Raw genomic sequence first — 16,123 nt, 5'->3', positions numbered from 1 at the left:
GCTACTTAAATTTAAATTAATTAAAAATAAAAATGCAGTTCTTTAGTCATACTAGCAACATTTCAAGAGACATTAGGTGTATGTGCTCCTGGCCAGCATATTGGACAGCACAGCTATAGAATATTCCCATGATCACAGGAAGTTCTTTGGGCAGTGCTAAGCTAGATCACAGAAGATCTCGCACACTTCATTAAGGAGTTGAGCTTTTCTAGGCAGTTGTGAGCCTTTCAAGAGTCTTAAACAGGGAAGTAATGGAATTTCTTTATCTTTTTCTTTTAGTAAAGTTGCTGGGTAATAAATGTTAGTGATAATAATTATGTTTTAAAAACTATTACTCAAGATATTTATATCCTTATTTTGTTATAGGATTTGCCATTATGTTTTGAAAGCTATGACTAGTAACTGCCATGGCTTGGTAATAACTTGACTACATCAAGATGTTAAATAGCATTGTCATAGTTTTATTAATCAAAGTAATTTAATTAGATTTACTAACAAAATAACAATGTTGCTTTTAATAATATGAATTAAATCTTCATGCACATTTGCTAATTTGGGCCTTTTTTTACAGTTAACCCAATATCCTCTCCAGTTGCATGTCCCACACCAGCTCTTCCTACAAGCTTGATAGCTGATCTTGAAGGTTTAAATTTGTCAAATTCTTCATCAGTCATCAGTGTAAGTAATTTCTAAAATACATTAGCTCAGTTTTCAAATAATGGCATTGCATCGTTTCTATTAAAATAAAAGAAATTGGAATAGATTCTTAGTTTTGAACAGTTTCTGCCCTAACAAGTTCAATTCAGATCTGACCTTTTAATTTTGTCTTGCTCTGCCTAAGCCATTATCATCTCAGTTTACTTCTGCTTGTAAACCACATTTAATTCTATGTACATATTTCTCTGGTACTGTTCTCCATCTGTAATACAGTACATAAGGGCTCTTTGCCACTTTTAGAAAGTTTATATACATAAACTCTACCATAAAGAATCATTGTTGCCCTGGCCGGTTGGCTCAGCGGTAGAGCGTCGGCCTAGCGTGTGGAAGACCAGGGTTCGATTCCCGGCCAGGGCACACAGGAGAAGCGCCCATTTGCTTCTCCACCCCTCCGCCGCGCTTTCCTCTCTGTCTCTCTCTTCCCCTCCCGCGCTCTGGTCGCAACATGGCGACGCCCAGGATGGGCAGAGCATCGCCCCCTGGTGGGCAGAGCATCGCCCCTGGTGGGCGTGCCGGGTGGATCCCGGTCGGGCGCATGCGGGAGTCTGTCTGACTGTCTCTCCCTGTTTCCAGCTTCAGAAAAATGAAAAAAAAAAAAAAAAAAAAAAAAAGAATCATTGTTTACATTAACAGACTATTATTTCATAATTTTTGTTTTTACCATGCTTTATTTTATTTTACTTTTGCAGTAAACTACTAAAACTTCCTGACCGTTTTTATTTGAAAATTCAAGATTATATTTCTCTCTGTGTTACCATTGTGCATTTACTTACATGTTTTAGTGTCTCTAAAAATAGTTCTTTAATGCTATTTATTGGGTGTGACTGGAAGGGAGGCAAGAGGCTTGCCTCTCTTACAATAATGCCAAAACCATCTGCCTGTCTTAGTGTCTGAATCTGCAGTAACTTTTTCTATGTTAGCATGTTATATCACTAACCTTTCACTCTAAATCAAGCAGACTGCCTAGGATGTATAATCTGTTAATATGTTTGACCTCCTGTTAGTTTGTCAGAAATCTGACACACTTAAGAGAACAGTGAGTTCTTTTGTTTGTTTGTTTGTTTTGTATTTTTCTGAAGCTGGAAACGGGGAGGCAGTCAGACAGACTCCCGCATGCGCCCGACTGGGATCCACCCAGCATGCCCAACAGGGGGCGATGCTCTGCTGCAATCAGAGCCATTCTAGCGCCTGAGGCAGAGGCCATGGAGCCATCCTCAGTGCCCGGGCCAACTTTGCTCCAGTAGAGCCTTGGCTGCGGGAGGGGAAGAGAGAGACAGAGAGGAAGGAGAGGGGGAGGAGTGGAGAAGCAGATGGGCGCTTCTCCTGTGTGCCCTGGCCCGGAATCAAACCCAAGACTTCTGCACGCCAGGCCGACGCTCTACCACTGAGCCAACTGGCCAGGGCCATGAGAACAGTGAGTTCTGACGGAGTTTTGGCTTGAGTAGCTGTGTGTCCCTGGCTGCAGGTCCGGCAGGGCACTGCTAGTGCGTGCTAGTGCGGCATCTTTGATCTGAGCTGCCAGGAGCATATAGAGCTGCTACTGCCTGAAGTGGGAAAGAGGAGTCCCTCATTCCTGTAAATGCCCTCTTCAAAGCAAATGTGACAGCAGGGCCATGCGATGAAATACTCGGAAGAGCTATGTGCATTTCTGTTCAGTTTTGGTCTGCTCACTTAGGAAGTATAGCTGAAAACTCTTGAGCTTATAATGTTTTTAAGTTGCAGAGTGCAGTTATCTCATAACCACTCAAAAATTAGTGAGAACCGTATTTGAGATTTTAGTTTGCCTTTCTTTTTGCTAAATGGAAAAGGCACATCAAAAGATGTGAGGAGAAAGCAGTGAAAATAAGCAGTTAACTCATTTATTTAAGTAATATTTATTATTTGTGGTAGACTGTAAAGAGAAAGTGGTAATCAAAAAATCTACAGTGAAGCCGTTAGTTAGACCTTGAAGGAGGCCCCTAAAAATTTGGGAGGCAGTAGTGTATAAATGTCTTACGCTGATATCAGATTACCAGGGTACAAATCCCTGTTTTGCTACTTAATAGCTATGTGATTTTGGGCAAATTGGTAGGTAACCTTTCTACACCTCCGTTTGCTATGAAGATAATATCTCCCTAACAGGATAGTTGTGAGATTAATAGGATAATAAATGTAAAGCTCTTAGAACAGTGACTGACAAATTGTTTTCGCTCAATAAATGTTAACTAATATTTTCTCAAGTGATGTGATACGTGATAATGGACCCTGAGTAGACTTTCACACTTTATCAGCTATAAGAAGAAGCAGTTGGGATTAGAAAAGTTTATAGTAAATTTTCATTCATCACAAAGTAATTGATATTACCCTTTTATACTAACAAAATATTTATTGGGGTGGTCTCTTCAAAGGAAAAGAAAAGCACTCCTTTCAGAGTGTGCAAAAACAGACTGCCCAGGATGTAGCTGAATGAAGTGCAACCACAGCATTCATCCCCAAAAGTTAACAAAATGATCAAACAGTAGTAATAAGAATGGCAACCGGAAATCCACCAGCAACAATCAAATAAAGAAAGGAGTAGACCTTTAAACAAGGAAAAAGCTAGCACTTGAAAAGGGAAACCTATAGAAATAAATTGAATATTCTGGTGCAAAATGGCTTTGCTCCTAATACCTCCAGCCATAAAACAATACTTAAAAAAATAATGAATCAACCAATTGTAAGATTTCTCATTATGTGTACAAATTTAGAAAGAAATGGACTGGAAACATCAGAGGAAAGATAAAAAAAAAACCAAACCCTTAAATATTACGACCCTCATATAATGGTGTGGGACCTCAACAAGTACAGGAGTCCTTTGGATCTTGAAATGAAATTCATAGATAAGAATACACCTGTAATTTTAAAATCAACATGTTGCCCTGTTTGAATAGAAAAAAGATAAAAGTGCCCTGACTGGTTGGTGGAGCATTAGCCTGGCGTGTGGAAGTCCTGGGTTGGATTCCCAGTCAGGGCACACAGGAGAAGTGACTATCTGCTTCTCTATCCCTTCATCTTCCACAGCCATGGCTTGAGTGGTTCCAGCAAGTTGGTCCCAGGCGCTGAGGATGGCTCTATGGCCTCCCCTCAGGCATTAATAGCTCAGTTGCTGAGCAATAGAGCAGCAGCCCCAGATGGGCAGAGCATCGCCTAGTAGGGGGCTTGCCAGGTAGATCCTGGTCGGGGTGTATGCGGGAGTCTGTCTCTGCCTCCCATCTCTCACTTAATAAAGAAAAAGAAAAAAGATAAAAGTAACTTATAATAAAGTAATAGTTACATTATATATAAACTCTTGACCATGACTGCACTAGCAATGTAATGAAGGAGTTAAATGATGCAGGCACTCATATGTAGAACCACCATGAATGTAGCAGCTGTGAATGCAGACGGAAACAACTGTGTTGCATTAGCAACTCAAATGCTATGAGTCGTAATGTTGCCACAAGTAACGTAAATTTCCCAAACATTGAACAGTTTTTCTGGTACAATAATTGCGTTCCTGGAAAACTGAGTATATTAAAACCTTGCAAAAATACTTTTCTAGAATCAGGTAATTTTAAAGAATTTATCCCCTCATGAATGTCCAACCAGACATTTGGAAGTTGTGAGGGACATGATACAGTCTTTATTGTGTCCCATTCAGTCCAGGATGTCTATCATCCCTGGCCTAACCCCTTAAAGCTATTTGCATCCTTTACTGTCCCTTCCCCGTCCTGTGCCAACTGCAGACATTCAAAGCAGTATAAAGCACAGGCTCTTGAGCTAGGCTGACTGTGTTCAGGTCAGAGCTCTGCCACATTACAAAATAAACAACCTTGGCCAAGTCAATTTACCTCTTGGTGCCTCTGATTTTTTTTTCATCTGTAAAATAAAGATAATATTAAGCATTAAGTATTTCCTGTTATTATTTTTGTTGTCACTTTATTACAGATTTGTAAAGGGAAGAAAGTGTGAGCCAAGAAAATTGTGTTATCTTTCTTTATAAAGGCTATCCATACATACTCTCCAACACAAATATAACTATTTAAAGAAAAAGGGGGGTGAAAATAACTAAAGGATGATTCAGAATAATAGAATCAATACCAATGGGAATTATGGTGACAGAATTGAGTGTAAATGATGAAATAAAAATTGTGTTAGAAGAAACCAAACCTAGTCAGTGGAAGTGGAAAAGATGAGGGGAGTAAATGTTATTTCATTTCTTCATTACTGGGAAATGAATCAATATTATGCAAAATTGAAGCAGCTTTTATTTTTGCTTTTTATTGAGACTCAAATCTTGATGATTTGTATATGTTTAAAGAACATTTATCTGAAGTTTTGGAGGTTTGTTTTTAGTTTTATTTTAGTTTTCTTTCTTTAATTAGAGTCAGATTATAATCTCATTCTATAGGATAATTTGTCTGTTTTTCTGCTTATCATTGTATCCATATAGTTAACAATAGTTACTATAAGTGAAATGAGTTTGGAATGACTTGTTGCTTTCTTTTTTTACTTTCCTGTAATGTTTAAGTGTTTTCTAATAAATACTAATTAACTTTTTAAAACAAAATTATTACTATAAAGATGGGCAGAAGTTCAAAAACAGGCTAAATGAGTATATGGTATTAGATTTCAGAAGAGTGATTGATCACTATCTTTAGTAGGAAAATTAGTGCTTGAAGAGAAAACGAGGAACTTCTGGAGTGTTAATGTTCTGTTATTACATCTAGTGCTGGTACATGGCTATATTCATTTTATGAAAAAAATTACTGGGCTTTGCCCTTAAGATACGTTTATTGTTCTGTATGTTTATTAAACGTTTTAAGTGGACAAAAGATACAAACATTCATAAAAGAGGAAATATAGATAATAGATACATGAAAAATGTTCGATAGTAGTAATGAATAAATGCATATTTAAAGAACCATTTTCTCTGTGACATTGGCAAAAAATTAGGAAAACCAATGTCCATTATTGGTGAAGGGTGCAATGAAACAAGCACAATATATTGCTTCACTGATAAAAGTATAAATTAGTGCAACATTCTGGATGGCAGTTGGCCATCTATATAGTCATCAAAATATACATGCTCTTTAACCTGGTAATTTCATGTCTAGATTTTCCTTCCTGGGAAATAATTAAAAATAAAAAGATTTATGTGCAATGTTATTTATAACCTCAGTGTCTACTGATAGGAGAATGAAGGTTACATAAAGTATGGTAGAGTAAAAGTAAAAGATATTTTAAATTAATTTTTTATAAGTGTGAGGAGAGGATAGAGTGAGACAGATTTCCTGCATGTGCCCTGACCAGGATCCACCCAGCAACCCCCATCTATGGCTGGTGCTCAAGTACTGAGCCATCCTCAGCACCCAGGACCTACACTTGAACCAGTTGAGCCACTGGCTGCTGGAGGGGAAGAGAGAGAAAAGTGGGAGAGGTAGGGGAAAGAAGCAGATGACCACTTCTCATGTGTGCCCTGACTGGGCATTGAACCCAGGACATCTTCACACCAGGCTGACATTCTATCTACTGAGCCAACCAGTCAGAACCAAATTAAATGTTTTAATGCTGTGATTTTCAACCTTTATTCATCTTTAAAATTATGCAGCACACCAAAAAAAAAATTTTTTTTTGCCTATGTGACAAAAATAATAGGTATAATTTTGATTCATTCACACCAGACGACTATTGTTGTATTGGCTGTTGTCACTTTTTTTTGACAGTCTAAGGGAAAATTTGACAGTCTAAATACCCTGACTAGTCAAGTATTTCATATTTTAACAATTCTTGCAGTGCACTGGTTGAAAATTGCTGTTTTAATGTGATGAGAAAATACTATATGATGTAGTGCTAAAACAGAATACAAAATATTATGTACATTATCTCAGGTTTGTAAAGTTGTACATTCATACTATGTTTTTAATTATAGGGAAATGAAAGAGTAGAAGAAAATGTATCAGAATGTTAACAGGTTTCTGATTTATGAGAATATGAATGATTTCTCTTTTCCTTCTTTATATTTTTCAATATTTTCCAGAGTTTCTCTAATCAGATTTCTCTATATCTATTCTCCAAAAAGCAATTAATTTTTAATAGAAAGGAAAAACATGTATATGAATGACTAGAATGCCTTTATATTGACATCTAACTTCTAAGTCTGTCTTTCTTAATCACCACTACTAATTAGTTGGGTGATATTGTGCAAGTCATTTAGTTTTCTCAACTCTAAAATGATGACAAGGTAGATCTCCATATTTCTTCCAATGCTTATATTCTGGGACTCTAGGAACCTAAAATAGAATTTTGAAACAATGAAAATAGTTATGCTGTGGTGATTTGAATAAGTTTTTGAAAATATGCCCTGGCTGATGGCTCAGTGGATAGAGCATCGGCGTGGTGTATGGATGTCCCGGGTTCAATTCCCAGTCAGGGCATACAGAAAAGCGACCATCTGCTTCTCTCCCTCCACTCTCTCATCTCTCTCTTCCACTCTCACAGCCATTGGCTTGGTTTGAGCGTGGCCCTAGGCACTGAGGATAGCTGGGTATTCAAGCATCAGCCCTAGACGGGGTTGCCAGGTGGATCCTGGTCAGGGTGCATGCTTGAGTCTGTCTATCTCCCCTCCTTTCACCTCAAAACAAAACAAAACAAAACAAAAAACAAGTTTATGAAAACAAATAGATAAAACATTTTTTAGCTTATATGATGACTTCCTAGCCCATAGATGATTTTTTATTTATTTTGGTGGATTAAGTTTGTTTCCTTTGTATATTTGGTATAATATAGGTATATTTTATTTTATTTTGAAATTAAAAGATTATTTACAATGAAACAAGAACAGTTTTTTAATGCTAAATATTTTTAAAATGAAAACTTTTGCTATTTGTTCTAATACTTTGAATTACAAATTCAGAACAGATTTTTTAAAATGTTTTATTGATTGATTTTAGAGAGAGGAAGAGAGAGAAACAGGAACATTGATCAGTGCCTGTGTGTGCCCAACTGAGGATCGAACCAGCAACCTCTGTACTTCTGAATGATGCTCTAACCAACCGAGCTATCTGGCCAGGGCCAGAACAGATATTTTGTAATATAATTTCTAATAATGGCATTATAAGGACAGGCCTTATTTTTCAAACTGTATGATAAAGATGATGTGTAAACACCATACTATTTTTGTTTCAGTTTTACATGAAACTAATGGCCATAACAGATGGCTAAAAATAAACAAACATTTTAGTTCTTGCTGTAGTATCTCACTGAACAAACTGTAAAGTCTTTAGCAAATTGCTAGTGAATTTGTTTAACTACATTACTGCTATGCCAAGACTTTCTAAATTGTTACACATCAAACCCAGGGAACTTAGAAGCAGTAATCCTCGACTGCAGGCTTCTGGAAGGAATGAGGAAAAAAAGGGGCGACAATTTGGATATAAGAATAAATGTAAAATAAGAATAAATTGTTCACCTCTAGTATTAGAAATGTTTGAGTGAAACTCCAGTCTTTTCTGATTTAGCTTACTTTTGAATATTTGCAGTACAAAAGTATAAAGTGAATTTAGCAGTTAAACCTCTGAAAACTAATTAATTTTCTGCTGATAAACATCAGCCTGAAATCTTGTCTCATTCTTTGCAGCTTTTGTTTTTTCTCAAATTAGTTATATAAGAAAGTTTATTAATTTGTTCACTTAATATTTAAGATTTATATTTCTATTGTAAAAAAAATGACTTCTGGGTTCTGACCTTACAATATTATGAGGCTCTCAAGGCAATCCCTCAAGTTAGGATCCCCATAATGAAAGTACAGAACTTCTGTAATGGTTCTTTAGCACATACCCACAGGTCAGGGAGTTTCGTGGGAATATGCTTTTAAGAGTTCCAACCTAAAATACCAAGAATTTGTTTAGAAAGGCAGGGCAACATTTAGAAAATAAATTGAATTTGGAGTCCAAAGACCTGATTTCTAGCCTTGGCTGAGTTACTTACTATCATTTTGACTGTGGTAAATTCTTTGACTTGTGTAAACTATGATTTTTGAATTTATAAAATGGGGAGAATACTTTCCCTAAACAACTACTTGCGTTTTCATGAGAAGCAAAGGAAATAATGGCCTGAAAATGTTTGAATTCTATTCTACGGCTATCTTATTGAGTGAGAAGATGTAATTCTAGGAAACATCATGCTTTAAGAGGCAACAAAGGAAAAAGTCAAGTAAAATGAGTCAAAGGAGGAGGTGATTCATAGAATATGATATCAGGAAACTCACAGATTAGGGCGGGAAACAGGTTCAAATCTGCTAGGTGCTACCTGATGACAAAGATTTCTTAGAGAAAAATTTATGTACGTGACCTTGGAAGTGAATCACAAAGAATAGTAAGAGTCTAGGTGACTGGAGTAGAACAAGAATGACATCCCTGACAGAGGAAATAGTGTATGTGAAGGCTTGAGGTGCAAACGAACTTGGAGTATTGGAGAAATAGTAGCTTAGTGTGGCTGAAGTGTAGCACATGTAAGTTGGAATAACCAAGTCTGATGCAGGAAACCTATGCTGGTGACATACTGTCATGGGAGAAATATAGTAATGATTTCTTAACTCGTTATTTTAATCTTTTTATATCACAGTATATATAGAAAAGTGACAATGTTTGTAGCATGTTCTTGGGTAAGTAGATAATGCTGCAGAAAGTGGGAGGTGTCCTGCCCTAGTGCTCCAGCCACCGCAGCCCCTTGTTGTGCCCCTCCCCCAGGCCTTCCTCGGGTCAGCATCACAACACACCTCTAACACATCTGTGGCCCATTAGTAAGGAAGCACAGACTTAGCTGCCATAATATAACAGAATTAATCCCTAAGTGGAATTTAATTTAGGAGGGTGTGGGAAGAAAAAATCATTATAGAATATAGAGGTAATATATTGAAGAATAGTAAGTAATTTCAAGAACATTCTATGAAAGAGAAACCAGCGTTGCGAGAAGCCCAATTAGATACAACATGGTGCTTGGAGTTAACAAAACTGTGATAAGGGTACAGTCCTCCAGATTGATTAAGTCGCTCCAAGACTACTAAGGCCAACTGTAAGTTTAGGTGTTTCCTAAAACTGTCCTCAAGTTTGGTAATTCACTAGAACAACTCACAGAACTCAGGAAAGCAAGCTATTTAGAATTACAGTTCTATTATAACAATAGGATACAAATTAGACCCAACCAAAGGAAGAGACTATACATAGAGGAGATTCATGGTGGGTTCCACATTCAGAGCCTCTGGGTTACCCTACTGGCATCGAATTGTTGCAGTAGCCACGGAGAATTGCCAATCAGGTAAGCTTACTAAGCTTCCAGAGTTTTTACTGAGGCTTTATTAGGTAGGCGAGATTGATTGATTACTAAAACTTAGGTGAACTCAGTGTCTAGCCTCCACCCCTCCCAGGTCAGGCTGATTACCAGTGGTCCTAAGCCCCAATCCTCGACTCACAAGTTGGTGTTTCCTATGTGACTAGTTTCCATCTTGAGTAATCTGCTGAGCATAAGCTATGTAGGGACTCAACACAAATCATTTCACAAGTATAAACTACCAGCCAGGAATGGTGACCCTAAGGGCCATTGTGAATTATGAAGACTCTGCTGTCACTAGGGAAATTCCTAGAGTTTAGAGGTTACCTTGCAAGAGCTAGGACAAAGTCCAGATCTCTCTATAAGTGAGACCAAATTCCTTACTGCACATATGCCAATTAGGTGTTTTATTCATTCAGCAAGTATTTGTTCAGGCCCGAATATGAAGCAGGTGCCAGAGATACAGTAGTCAACAGGATAGGCTAACTTCCTGCTCTTAGAAGTTTATTGTCGCGGTCCAGCCATGACGAGTATATTACGGGGTCTTCAAACGGGAAAAGGTATGAAATTGAAATAAATGATAGACAGGGACTTAAAGATACATATATCTTTGGAGTTAACAAAGATATATATACACACAGATGGGTTCAGGAGGACGCCACGGCAAACAGTCTCTACTGTTCCTTAGCCGTAATGTTCGTGTTCCCATAAACACATCCACTTTTATTCATAGACAAAATGTGGTCCCATCAGCAATTCCATTAAGTTTCCAAGGCAACTCAAAGACAACCCCCACCATACCATCTAAATCTGCTTTACACTAATAAAAAACTAGCTTCCAGCCTCCTCCAGAGAACATGGGTGAGACAAATGAGAATCAGGTGTAGCTCTTTGTTAACTAGGCAGGTGAGATTGGGTTTGGGCCCAGCAGCTCTGTCCAGATTGCAAAAGTACCCTGTTTGTTTATTCGGTTCCCAACAGTTTACAGTTAAGTAAAAGCATTTAAAAAATTGCCTCAAAGGTATGTATACTGCTTTCATTTTGTAACATAGTTTTCTATTTGGGAATTCTGCAGCTGTAAGTTATCATATTTCTCTGATGTACATAAATACTATTAATCTATATTGGCTAAACTTTACAGTCCCACCTGTTTCCTTCTGTACTATTATAGCTTAAAATCTAACAAGAGTTACTTTTGACATTTAACAGAGATTAAAATTTAGATAATCTGATTACTTTTCCTATCTCATAAGAAGTAGAAGGATAATTTTCACAGTCCATGCCATTCACTGGGCTCTCCTTGAACTGGCACTGTGGAGTGTCACTCCCTTACTCAGTGAAAGAACCAAGGTTTACAACATCAGGGTAGAGACAGTGGCAGCAACAGCCTTCAACTAAGGCCTGTGCATGTTACTGTGGGTAGCCAGTATGCATTTCCTTTGACCAGCAGAAAGATAGCATTTGGTTTGTTGGTATGACCCAGAAACCGTGTGATTAAGGCCCCTTACACCTCAAAGATTTACAGGTTGAAGCGTAGGAAGAAAGAAACCCATAAGTAATAAACTTGAATTAAAAGGCATTTTTTTTTGTATTTTTCTGAAGCTGGAAACGGGGAGAGACAGTCAGACAGACTCCCACATGCGCCCGACGGGGATCCACCTGGCACGCCCACCAGGGGCGATGCTCTGCCCACCAGGGGGCGTCGCTCTGCCGCGACCAGAGCCACTCTAGCGCCTGGGGCAGAGGCCAAGGAGCCATCCCCAGCGCCCGGGCCATCTTTGCTCCAATGGAGCCTTGGCTGCGGGAGGGGAAGAGAGACTGAGAGGAAGGAGGGGGGGGGTGGAGAAGCAAATGGGCGCTTCTCCTATGTGCCCTTACCGGGAATCGAACCCGGGTCCCCTGCACTCCAGGCCGATGCTCTACCGCTGAACCAACCAGCCAGGGCCTAAAAGGCATTTTTTATACACAAACCAAATTTTAGCATCTGAAGTTGGTGCTTATCATTAGTTCTCTCAAGTGTCTTCTCTGAAGAATATAGAAAAATGGCTGGCAACTAGGCTTAAAGCTTTTGCTATTGACAGAGATTGGCAACTAATGAAGTTACAACTGTCTATGATTAGGAATGAGGTCCTAACCTTGCGTGGGTTATAGGAAATTAACTGGGAGGTAGAGTATCTGTTAGACATGCTTTTGGTATGCAGGTTATGCTGTCAGTTTTCAAAACAGTAAGAAAACCCTGGCTGGATAGCTCGGTTGGTTCGGACGTTGTCCTAATATACAAAGGTTCTTGTTTCCATCAGCGGTCAGGGCACATCCAGGAACACATAGATGTTTCTGTCCCTCTCTCTTTTTCCCTACCTCTCTCTAAAATCAGTAAATAAGTTTAAAGGCCCTGACTGGTTAGCTCAGTCAGTTAAGAGGGCTGTCCTGAAACAACAGGTGGCAGATTCGATCCCTGGTCAGGGCACACGTGGGAAGCAACCAAGGAGTGCAGGACTGAGCGGAACAGCAAATGAGTGCTTCCCTCGCCCCTTTCCTTCTTCTCCTTCCCCTCCCCTCTCTCCCCATTCTTCTCTGTCTCTAAAAAGGAGAAGATAATTAGGCCCTGGCTAGATAGGATGCTTCAGGAGCATCGTCCAGGAGCATGGAGGTTGCTGGTTCGATTCCTTGGTCAGGGCACATACAGAAGCAGCTTGATGGTCCCCTCTCTCTCCTTGCCTATAAATTAATTAATTAATTTTAAAAATAAATTTAAAACAGTAAGGAAAAACATGATAATTCATGAAGCAGAATAATTCATTCTGAAATTTGCTAAACTATTTGGAATTATTAGGATAATTGTGTATCATAATGACAGTTGTAATTGAAGTTGATTTCTGATTCTTTTAAGTGGATTTTTATCTTAAATAGATCTACCTCTCTGTCTCTGTCTCTCTCTAACTTAGACTAGGCTAGGACATTGTTTGTATTGTTTTCTAGCCTGCTTGTCTTGTACTGCCAGAGTGCCAGCTTTCTTCTAGTTTGTCTTGAAGAACAGACTGCTTTGAAGGCAGTCTTTGTTGAATGTAAGCATTTGCTAGGTCATGTGCCAGATGTTTCTTAAATATATGATCTCATTCCCAAAACAAACGATAATACACCTGTGATAAAGTTTGTTTTCTAATATGGTAGAAGAATTATCTTTTTAAAAATTTATATTTTTTACACTGTCCTGTAAGAACTTAAGTCTATTCAAGCCTCAACCTACGAGACAAATCTAACTGAGATCAAATTCCTGTGAGTTTAGAGAAAGAAGAAATTATAAATCCAAATTAAAAATAACTTTGTCATTTTAAATTTGGGAAAAATCCTTTATTTATTCTGATGAAAATGTCAGTAGTCATAGAACTGTGGTAAAAATAATGAAAAACCACTGGCCTGGGTCTGCTTAAATTGAAAACATTTTTTAATTAAAATTTGACAGTATTTTGTGCTTCTACTGCCTAGCCCTGTCCCATCTTATTTTATTTCTCTTTTGGGTTTGAGTTGCTTTAATTTTTAAATTAAACTTTAAGGTGTGCCATGCTCCAGCTTAGTCTCTTTATTTCCACACAACTTCAGAGGTCTCATCATTAATAATAGAGCATTGTCACCACTCTCTTTCCTAGATTATTTAAAGGAGCTACTTTTTTTTTAAGAGATTGTGATTCATTTTTAATTTCAGGGTTTTTGATGCAAAATATTTTTTATTTGACTTAAGCAAAGATATACCAATCTAAGTCCTGACTGATACATAATACTCATAATGTTTTGTTGATACTATTATAACAAAATTCTCTACCATGAAAATCCACTTTATGATGTGCTAATTATAGTTATTAATAGCATAATTATTATCACAAAAACAAGCTATCCACCAAACAGAAAATATATTTATAAATCTGCAAGAAATTGAAGAATGAAAGAATAGCTGGTAAAGAAAGCACTGGCCTGTCCTTTCTCACTCTGTGGGGCGTAGTTCCTTTTGCTTGCTATGCGTTCTCTCTTCTCAGAGTTCAGTTCACTGAATATCTACCAACTTCTTTCCTTAGATTATGGTTTTTAACTTTTATTTATTATAATTAAATGTACTATAATAGGAAATAATAAGAGGTTTCAAAAATATAATTTGTTTAGAAAAGATTTAATCTTTTATGGCAATCTTATTTTACATACACAAAGTTGATTTGTGTTACTATTAACTTGTATTTGAAACTGCATGTGTCACATTGTGATATTTGCAGTAAAATATGTTTTTTAAGCTTTAAGATATTTTAGATTATTATGCATTGGCCAATCATGTATTATTTAATCATACAGCAACCAAGTTAACTTTTGTTACCTTTGTTCTTCTTTTTAGAAAGTTTACCAAAAATTTTCTGAATGTAGGTCAGGGCATAGTATGGAAATTTGAGAAGTATTATTTTAATAGTATCAAATCTTTTGACATGAGAAACCTGACTAAACATGAAAAATATTATTGTGTTACTTATAAAACTTTCTCTTCAAAGGGAAGAAAACTGTGTTTAACTGTGGGGCAGGTACATGCCTAAGTAACACTGAGAAATTAATTTATTACTAGAAAGAGGAGAGCATGGAGTAAGAAAATAGTAAGTACTGTATATGACCCTAACCTCAAAGAAAAGTAAAAGCCACTCATCTTAGAATATTTCAGACACACTGTTACTCAAATCATTCAGGAATGTAATTACAGACAGCTTTTATAGACCTATCAATAAGAGTTATTTCTTTAAATTTGCAGCTGTTCCATGATACTGAATATATAAATATCTCGCCTATATGTTAAAAAATACTGAAGATCTCCTTTACACTTATGCTCAAAAAAAAGAGACAAACAAAATTTCATTGTTTTACTTTAAAAGACATCATTTAGATAAAGAGAAATACGAACCAATTGTAATATATTCATCTTGTTTGAATACTGTTTCAAGCAAACCAACTGTAAAAAGACACGTGCGATAGGGAATATGAATACTTGACTGTATTTTACATGAAATTAAAGGAACTTTTTTTTCCTTCAGATGTAATAACTAAGATTTCTTTAAAAATATTTATCATTTAGAAATACAAAGCAAACTATTTACTGATAAAATTAGCTCATATCTGCAGTTTGCTTTTAAATCAGAAGTGGACTAAAAGATTGGATTAAACGAGATTGGATAAATGTAGACAGGTTTTGAAACTTTGTGATGAGTATCTAGTTGTTGATTACATTACAATCTTGCTTTTATGTACATTTGAAAGTTTTCCTAATAAGATATTTAAAGTACATAATTCCAGAAACTTTTATTTTGGATTCTCAAGCTTTAACAGGGTTTATAGAATATGTGATCTAACAGAGTTATCTTATAAATTTAAACTAGTACATCAAAATTTGAATTCGGTTTAGATTGTCGTCTGTGAAATTAGAAGAGTGTAACAGGCCTGACCTGTGGTGGCGCAGTGGATAAAAGCGTCGACCTGGAAATGCTGAGGTCGCCGGTTCGAAACCCTGGGCTTGCCTGGTCAAGGCACATATGGGAGTTGATGCTTCCAGCTCCTCCCCCTTCTCTCTTTCTGTCTCTCTCTCTCCCTCTCTCTCTCCCCTCTAAAATGAATAAATAAGATAAGATAAAATAAAATAAATTAAAAAAACAACAAAAAAAGAGTGTAACAGGTTGTTTCTAAGATTCCTTCCAATTCTAAATTTCTAGAAGTCTATGGAAATTAAGTGAAGAGACACCAAGTTACTCTAGTAAACATCGTCAGCACAAGAGAAATATTCATTAGAAGTGTATTCTAGATCTAATAAGAGTTAGACTCTGAGTCCCTGTACGATAGGACCAGACCTTTTCATTGGCCTTTCTAATTCCTATCAAATTCCCAGTATGTACTTGATACATAATGGGTGCTCATCAGAAGTGTGATAAATTAATGAAATTAATCTTTCTCTGTTTTCAAGCTTTATCATTGTAGACCGTTCCCACTGGTGTCAGTATGAAGGGCTGTATTGTTAATATGTTGGTTTGTTACAGCACTGAGAGAATTATTCCTATCAAGC

General features: G+C 37.1%; 1 protein-coding gene across 3 annotated transcripts in view; it reads left to right on the top strand.

Annotated features, from left to right (window-relative positions):
- The window catches only part of AP3B1 (adaptor related protein complex 3 subunit beta 1), a 318,239-nt gene that overhangs the window by 228,142 nt on the left and 73,974 nt on the right, over positions 1–16,123 (top strand). For 2 of the 3 annotated variants that reach the window (XM_066273625.1, XM_066273623.1), the window contains one exon: positions 572–678. In XM_066273625.1, the coding sequence (XP_066129722.1) occupies positions 572–678 (107 nt within the window). Of the gene's footprint in view, positions 1–571; positions 679–7,667; positions 8,201–16,123 lie in introns of those variants that run through there. The other variant, XM_066273626.1, reaches the window with a different exon arrangement.

Source organism: Saccopteryx bilineata, chromosome 4 (assembly GCF_036850765.1).
Source record: "Saccopteryx bilineata isolate mSacBil1 chromosome 4, mSacBil1_pri_phased_curated, whole genome shotgun sequence".
Classification (NCBI taxonomy): domain Eukaryota; kingdom Metazoa; phylum Chordata; class Mammalia; order Chiroptera; family Emballonuridae; genus Saccopteryx; species Saccopteryx bilineata.
This window is presented reverse-complemented; position numbering and strand designations above follow the sequence as displayed.